The sequence below is a fragment of the Notothenia coriiceps genome, unplaced genomic scaffold, assembly GCF_000735185.1.
Source record: "Notothenia coriiceps isolate Sejong01 unplaced genomic scaffold, NC01 NC01_scaffold00024667, whole genome shotgun sequence".
NCBI classification, from domain to species: Eukaryota; Metazoa; Chordata; class Actinopteri; order Perciformes; family Nototheniidae; genus Notothenia; species Notothenia coriiceps.
Window position 1 is genome coordinate 3,242,100 of NW_011357368.1, and position 8,995 is coordinate 3,251,094.

Here is an 8,995-nt window from a genome sequence, read left to right on the forward strand (position 1 = left end):
TGTGATATAATGAGCATATACCACGGCCCTGTCGTGAGCTATTTGCTTATAAAACCGGTTACCAAGTGTGGCAATATGAAAGAAAAAATACACACTCTAATTTAAATAGTTTTATTAATAAATAATAAAATGTTCAAAATAAAATAGTCCCCTCCGTTGCCCTTTGCACGAAACCTAGTTGCGAGGGGTTGCATGCAACAACACTAACAGCTAGCGAACAATATTAGAGCGTTGATCCATTATTTGGCTATTTATTCTACATTCATTTTTTCTATGTTGCCCGTTTATTGTGCATCCACTGAAAAACTGTCCAGCATCATAGCATGGCTACGTGGTTACTTGTATACCCGCCCCGCCCGGATGGAGGGCTCTAACACGTGGCCTTGCTTGGCGTGCGAGAATAGTTGCTCCAACTGTTCTCCGGTTCCGAGATGGGCTTCCAGTAGCTCTGGAAGAGCTTTTCGCAACCTGTGGGCCACTAACCGATCCCAATTTCCTGCGCTGGCTTTGTTTCAAGACCCCGCATCGAAAGCTTTTGAACTGGTGGACTTTTCCGAGTGGTCACACCTGCTCTTCCACGTAGCTCTGCATGTCCGTAGTTTAGGTGCTTTTTTTCTGAGATAGCCACTCCTCAATCACTCCCTCCATATTAAGACCCCCCCGGAGGTCGAAGTTAATCTTAAATGTTTCCATCTTATGCTTTGTAAGTTTGTTTCGTAACGGAAGAAATGTAAATATATTTATAAAACTGACAAGTCAAATCAAGCAATCTGATTGGTCGATAGCGTTTTTGCGGACCTCTTTGATTACAGATTTGAAAACATCGTTGCTTGCTTTAAAAGTAGCACATTATGTCAAACCTTGGAGAGTATCTAGATATCCCTGCCATAGTGCTAAAGGAACTGCATTCTGAATATGTTTTTCCGTTTGATGTCTATGTCTGGGCTGCTGCGTAAAAAAGAGGGTTTCTGCCCCGTTACTTCTCCGCTGCTTTCTTGTTCCAGTTTTGCTTTTCAGCCCAACTGTATACTGTTTGTCTCAGGCGCGGAGGGATACTGACTTGTTGTGAAAAGTAATTTACAATTCTACCCGTGGTATACGCTCAGTATATCACGGCTAAGAACCAATCAGATTGCTTGATTTGACTTGTCCGTTTTATAAATGTTTTTAAATCCTCTGGAGCAGAGAGAGGAGCTGTGGATTATTGTTATTGATTAATGCATCAGAGTTTCTTAGGGTCAAAAACACTAAACTCACAACTTAAAATGAAAGCGTTTAGTTTATTTAATAAAAGAGCACATGTTCAATGTGAAAAGTGACAGTAGATATAGATTAGTTGCAATTTGGTGCTATATATAGAAGAAGAAGTGACGTCAGCGGTTTCATTTGCCTAATCCCCCCTCAGTGAATTTATTCCGGTGTGAACGAAATCTGTACTTCCATGGGGGTACTAAGTGCTGGCACTAAGTGCAGCAAAGTACTTGTGAAAGCGGCTTTTGCAGACCGTTTACATGCACAAACACCTTTTTATATAACATACTACAGGAAAGCGAAAACCCTCAAACATATCATAGGGTCTCTTTAAAGTTATTTCAAACCCTTTATTTTATGTTGACAAGCAGAATGATGTATTCTGTAATTACCGGCTGCAGAATTCAAGCTTCTCTTGTTGCTAAATGGGGAAGTTTGGTTCTCAGCTGACAATGCTTGAGCGGATATTGTGTAGAGCTGCAATGTTATTGTGGTTATGTGTGGACTGTTTCTCTCTCTAAAGAGGCTAGAAGCGTTGCTATAGTAACATTGCTGCTGTGAGTGAGCCAGGTGTGAGGTGGTACGCCTGCCGTCCCTGGGGCTTTCTGCCTCTCCACAGCTCACCATCTCTGGCTCCACTCACACTCAGACGCATAAGCACACACTAATACAAACACACTAATACAAACACAACCCGAGTAGTACTACCAGCAGCAGTAGCTCAGTACGTAAGGACTTTACATTTCAAATGTTTATATTTATTTTGTAAATTATAAACATTTAGGTTTATATATTATTATTATTATTACTGGAACAATTAAGGCACTCAAATGGTGAAAAATTGTCTCGTAGAAGATAAACTACAATTTTGTTCACCAGATTTACTGAAATGATGCCAAACCAAATGATACCAAACCAAATGTCCTGAATCCAACGGTTCAATACGAAAACAGTACCGTGACAGCTGTTGCTTTGCAATATCGATAAATGTTACAATATTTATCAGAACATTTTATGGCTGCACGATTTAGGGAAATAATCTAATTGCGATTTTTCTGACAGATATTGCGATTCGATTTCATGCGTTAATGCTGTGGTCCTGTAATATGTGTATATGCTGTGATTGAGACTGTGTTTGGTTCCCTCTGCCTCAGATATCTGGAGTCTCGGTGTGATCCTGTTCATGTTGGTATGCGGCCAGCCCCCTTTCCAGGAAGCCAACGACAGCGAGACTCTCACCATGATCATGGACTGTAAATACTCGGTTCCAGACCACGTGTCCAGCGCCTGCAAAGAGTGAGTGATCCATACACAGCCTTCACACACCGCCACCTCTGTTTAGTCACACTAGAATAAGATGGTGGGCTTTCTCCCTCAGTGTTGGCTGTCAGGCACAGGCTCTATCCTATTCGCAGCACCAAAGCCCTGTGAGTGTCCCACTTCACTCCGGCTGTCTGTGTCTGTAGTCCACATATGGAAAGAGCAGTTTGGAGGACGGCAAGTCACATGAAGCTGACATCGCATGCTGTTCTTTAGGAGAAGATAGAAGAGAGGAGAATAGGAGAGAAGTGAAGGAGAGAGGAGAGGAGACATGCTCCCAGGACTTCGCTCTGCAGCACTCCAACGAGTTGTCAATGACCGTGCCGAGTACAGTAGAGCAGGGGTTCCCAAACTTTTCAGCCCGCGACCCCCAAAATAACAGTGCCAGAGACTGGCGACCCCCTGTCGACGGGGGGGGGGGGCGGTGCTAGTGAATTAATTTCTGGAAAAAAAAAAAAAAATAGTTTGAGAAACACTGCGCTAGTACTGCAAACTTTATTATTAATAATTAAAAAAAAAATGTAAATATAATTTTTTTTTTACCGGTAATAAATAAAAAAATTATAATTTTTTTTTTTTATTTTCCATTTTTATTTTGTAATCATCTCGCGACCCCCACTCGGGGTCTCGCGACCCCCACTTTGGGAACCCCTGCAGTAGAGCATCCTTCAAATCTTTCTGTCATTTAATACAAAATATTTACAGAATTGATTCAGTTCACTTAACTTCTACCTTACAGAGTTGAGGCACCTAACCTAAGCAGGATCCTCAACATTTTAAAACATGATAAATCGCAGTCGGGTTAGAAACTAAATCTGTGATTACAACACAGTAGTTTAGAGTTCTCTGGAATAACTGGCCTGCCTCTCAGGACGGCTTTGGAGCCGGGTCTGTATTTCTGTAGGCCCACCCGGAAGGTAACTTTGCAATTCCCTCTACAAAACGCAATGGGTTTTCCCAATTGAATTTAGGTATATTGAGAGAAAATAAGCTTTGTGGCCAACACATTTTGAATTTACTTAACACGTTTTGTTCAGCAGGGTAATCTCCACATATTAATACTCATTTGTAATTTTTTAAGAATAAATGCAATTGCCAGAAGTAAAAAGCTCACGTGTTGGAAACACACATAGAAGCTTCAGACATTCATCAGTGAAGTGCTTACTGACATATGTTATGCCGTAGAATAAAATGTGAAAATCTCGTAAGCTTGTGTTTACCAAAGACCTTATTTCTGTCACCACAAAAATACAGCTGACTTCAAGACAAGGTCACAGGAAGTGGTCCTTTCTGAGTTTTAGGACTCATTCCTGTACCACTCTTTTAGCAATGCATGCAAGTACGCTCTCATTATACTAATTCCTTCGCTCGATACACTCGGTGGTACATTGTTAAGCAGGGGATATCTGTGACAACATCTGTGGCCAGGGTTATTCAAGAAAATACCAGACACTTATGTCTCTACTATGAACCTTTTATGTCTACATTATCCCTGAGTATCACAACATTTCATTAGCTCACCCAGAAAACCTTTTTGCACAATTGCATGAGGCAGTTCCAGACTTGCTGTATACTAAAGTTAGTCGGAATAGGCACAAAGTAAATCTCTTTGCAGAGGAGAGATAACGAGTGGATTTCATGGGTCTAAGCAAAGGCATTGGATCCACTGTGATCAACATGTCGTAAAGGCCAATTCTTATCTCCCCTCTCTCACTGCATGTTTTATATTTTTAGACACAGGAAATAAATGTATTTCCAAGGAGGGATGTGAATAGATTGCTGTGCTAAGCTGAAGCAGCTGTGGGCCATCTGCTGGGCTCTGACTGCAGAGCGACCGTGTCCACAGCGCACGTTGTTACCGTGTCAGTCACGGCTCCACTCAGCATACGGTTCCAAGCAGCTCCTGCTGATGATGTGCTGGTTCTGCTGCTCAAGTGAAGGATTACGGGGGGCAATCCAAAAAGAATCAACCACTTCCAGATGCTAGGTGTGGATTAGATCATGAGACAAATCACAATCATGTTTAGGCATTCAAGGAATTTGCTGTGGTGCAGGAATGAGTCTTAAAACTACTTCCTGTTCCCTTGTCTTGAAGTCAAAGGTTTTTGAGTGTGTTTGTAGTGACATGGTGAGAGATTTCCACGTTTTGTTGTACGACATAAAATGCATCAGTAATTAACAAAACAAAACATTTGTATCGGCATGTGTTTCAGAAATACAACCTGTGTGCATCCTTAATTACAATACATTCAATTCATTCATTATTCACTCTACAACTCCACATCAACCCACTTCTGAGCAGTGTTTGTTTGTACCATCACTAATTCATCTTAAGGGATGACATTGTGTGTTTTGCACCCCTCCCTGCCTCAGCCACCATCGCCACACTTACTGATTCAGCTCCTGTATTTGTAACTATTTGTGTCTTCCAAACAATCCCACCCCATCGATCCACCATGTTCCTTCATTTCCTGTTCCTCTTCTCAGTCGCCAAGTTTTTTTTTTAGTCTCTCCAAATCAGTTCTCATGTCATAAGCTCCCAATACATCTTTCAATTCATATCAGATTTGATATTATTTACTTGTAGTTTTCCTTTTATCCTCCAAATTTGGTCCAACAAAAATTCTGTTCAAGCAAACTGCAGGAACAATGACACCTTGGTGGGCCAAAAGGGGCGTACAGTGCTGACCTAGTGAGGGTCACATGGGCTTCCATTTCTCTCCATGTAACTCTACTCTGGTTTACTTTGGACGCCAGAGCTCTCTTTACTCTCTTCCTGTTCTCTCCTCTTCTTTAGTCTGATAGACCGCATGCTTCAGAGGGATCCCAAGCACCGGGCCTCCCTGGAGGAGATCGAGGGCCACGCCTGGCTGCAGGGGGTCGACCCCTCCCCAGCCACCAAGTTCAACACTCCCCTGGTGTCCCACAAGAACCTGTCGGACGAGGAGCACAACAGCATCATCCAGCGCATGGTGCTGGGAGACATCGCCGACCGAGAGGCCATAGTGGAGTGAGTCGTGCTGTCTTTGGATGTAACATTGGTACCCTTGGTTGGCAATGCACTTAAACATTGGACAGTGCTGATTTATGACAGTGCTGAGCTACATCTTAATGTGATGTACACCACTTCTATGTGGCAATTAAAAGAATCTTTGGTAGGGAGGACATCATTACTTTAATACCAGCGGTGTACACCATTTGTCTGTTAGCAGATATTTACTGGACTTCAAAAAAAGGTAGTTAAATGTTTGCAGTCATGATGTCCAGTGAAAATAATTCCCCTTTAAACACAATTTGTTGTGGTTAGAAAAGGACGTTTAAAACGGGCCTGACCTTGGACGACTTATCTGGTTTTGAATGATAAGTCGAATGAATCTAACTCTACTTTTTGAAGGATGCAGTGATCTTCCTATCAGAGGATCAGCGGTTCAGTTCCTGCCCCTGCAGTCAACATGTCCGAGTCCTTGGTGAAGATTTGTAACCGTTGTTAATATGTTGTTTCAGAGCCCTGGAGACCAACAAGTACAACCACATCACAGCCACGTACTACCTGCTGGCAGAGAGGATCCTGAGGGAGAAGCAGGAGAAGGAGGTGCAGACCCGCTCCTCCAGCCCCAGCAACACCAAGGCTCACTTCAGGTACACTACGCAAACACTGCTTTTATTCCCATGCAAAGGGCTATAGTGCTGCGGCTGAAAACAACCCATATTGAAACGCTTCAGTGAGCAGGTCACAGAGACGTTGTGGGAAATGACGTGTATGGACCTGTACTTCTGGAGTAGTGGTCTGCTGGGCCCTTAATCTCAACACATGCTCAGCAAGATAATACACCACAGCGTAGTGCAACTATTGCTACATTTGGAACCAATCAAAAAGAGAGGACGTTTTTTGTATCGAGAGCTCTTGTATTTCATGGTATTTTCAAGCTGCATGCTTTATGGTTTTGTTTGGCCATGCAAGGGGGAGGGGAGGCGATTTCTAATTCTATCATTATTATGAAAAAGCCACAACAGAAGCAGCAGTTATTCAGGGTGGATTACATTCAAACCAATATACTGTGTTTGCACAAGATAAGATTGAGATGACTAATCCCTGATCCACATTTGTATTTAGTTTTTTTGGTTGTTGTTTTTTTGTGTATTGCGAGTTGAACCGGTGACCGTTGGTTCCTCAGCCAAGAGAAAAGGTCCTTCTGGACGTGGTCAGCAAGACTTTGAAAGTCTTTCTAACTGCGGCCTTGAGTTTGAAAGAACTGGGCATGACTCAGGCAGGAAAAGAAAGATGACTTTGAGTGCATTCTGAGAAATGTAAGAGTTCTTGGAACTTGACTCATTGTGGGAACTAAAATGATCTCCACATCTGCTGCTTTAATATTTCCTTTTTGGATATGTCTCCTGTGAGTCATCGTGCTGTCAGTGTTGACCCCAGTGAAGGGGATGTAGTGTTATGGTTACCTAATGAGTGAGGGAACGCATGTTGTTCCTCTCTGCTGTAATAGCCTTCTTTCCTGTCCTCCAGCCGCTCTCTTTTAATTGCTGCATTACTCACTGTCGGCTAACAATGAAAACACAGTGGCCTTTGTGCTGCAGTGCTATGATACAATACTAACACTGAATAAAGCACAGCATGGACACAACTGATCTGGAATCAGATTCACAGCATTTCCATTAAAGGAAGCAGAGTGAGGAGCTGATGTATCTAGAGCCTGTAGAGAGGCCGGTTAATGATCTGAGCAAACGTTTATACTGACCTCAACTGTGTTTATTTATTATTACAATAAGCAGTACTTTATTTCACTGTACAGTATTACATTTTATTTTCTGCTCATCTTATTATATTTCACTTCTTCTGCATTAATGCACATTAGTCTTGCAACATTGTCTTGCACAATTGTATTTCTATCCTGTTATTTCTTGCACTATTTGTATTAAGCTTGGGACTTCAGATGTTCATTGCATGAATGCCCTGGAGAATCTTTGATCCTGTGTGCAGGCAGTCGTGGCCCAGCAGGGTGGACATGCACCAGGACATCGAGGACAGCCTGGCAGCGTCCTCCATATCCCACGCTGGGGGGCCCCAGTCCCCCGCCCGCAGCATAGAGAGCCTCCTCAACGGGCACCTCTCCAAAGGCCTGCTGCACCTGGGCCGACGCGGCGAAACGGTGTGTGTGTGTGTGTGTGTGTGTGTGTGTGTGTGTGTGTGTGTGTGTGTGTGTGTGTGTGTGTGTGTGTGTGTGGTTAATAATGCACTGGATACCTCACATCCTGGGTTTAATGATTCTAATGCATGTGACTGTCTCCTTCCAGGGAGCCTGTGCTGCTGGGACCCCCAGGGCCCCCGCACCATCCACCTCAGCAGCAGCCAAGCAGAGAGGCTGCCTCTTCAGGTAATCTCAGCGGAGCTCACACCCTTCATCCCTGAAGGATGACACGATACGCTTTATAGTCCTCTTGAGGACATTAGGTTTAGACTCCGTCCTGCAGTTTCTCGGATGTCATTTTTTGTGCCGATCTAATAATTGACTGCTGATCCAAAGTGGTTCTGAAGAATAATCAGGCCAACATTTTTTAACCGAGTTTCTCATTTACCACTCTTCTGTTTGAAAGCCATGGGAACAGTGAAGGTGCAGAGACCGACTCAGAAAGAAACAGGAAGACTGACTGTCCTCACTTCCTTTGTGTTTCAGGGTGGCAGAGGATGAAGAGGATGAGGAAGAGCAGGACCCGGCCACTATCCACAGCCAGGTGGTCTTGAGGCGTAAGCCCCCCTCCATCACCAACCGCCTCACCTCCAGGAAGAGCGCCCCGGTGCTCAACCAGATCTTCGAAGAGGGGGAGTCGGACGACGACTTCGACCTGGATGAGGGTCTGCCGCCCAAACTCAGCCGTCTGAAGATGAACATGGCAGGCAACACGGCCAGCCTGAGCTCCGGGGCCTCCCCAGGGGCCACACACAAGCGCTACCACCGCCGCAAGAGCCAGGGGAGGGGGTCCTCGTGCTCCAGCTCTGAGACCAGCGACGACGACTCGGAGAGCCACCGCCGGCGCCTGGACAAAGACTCAGGCTTCGGGTACGGCTGGAATCGGAGAGACAGCAGCGAGGGGCCGCCCGGCAGCTCGGGGGGCAACGGGGGGGGCAGCAGCTCTGGGCCCAGTGAACCTTCTGGGGAGGGAGGGGGGACCTCCGGCCCAGACAAGGGGAGTCCTCCTGGAGGTAACGGAGGGGAGGGTGGTAACGGAGGAAGCGGGGGAAGCGGCGGAGGGGGAGTGGGGGGAGGAGGGGGTGAGAGTAAAGGAGCAGGACAGTCCCTCCAGCCGTTGTCACAACAGCAGGAGCAGCGAACCCCTCCCTCAGCACGGAGCTGGTGGAGAGCCTGAAGCTGATGAGCCTGTGCCTCCGGGCAGGGGGGGGCGAGCGGGGGGA

At 45.2% G+C, this 8,995-nt stretch overlaps 1 protein-coding gene across 1 annotated transcript in view; it reads left to right on the forward strand.

Annotated features, from left to right (window-relative positions):
- Nucleotides 1–8,995, forward strand: part of snrka (SNF related kinase a) — a 20,713-nt gene that overhangs the window by 9,639 nt on the left and 2,079 nt on the right. The window contains 8 exon segments of the mRNA XM_010782449.1: nt 2,406–2,547; nt 5,369–5,581; nt 6,076–6,210; nt 7,565–7,733; nt 7,879–7,958; nt 8,259–8,863; nt 8,866–8,974; nt 8,976–8,995. The exon segment at nt 8,976–8,995 is cut by the window's right edge and continues 2,079 nt beyond it. Of these exon segments, the coding sequence (XP_010780751.1) occupies nt 2,406–2,547; nt 5,369–5,581; nt 6,076–6,210; nt 7,565–7,733; nt 7,879–7,958; nt 8,259–8,863; nt 8,866–8,974; nt 8,976–8,995 (1,473 nt within the window).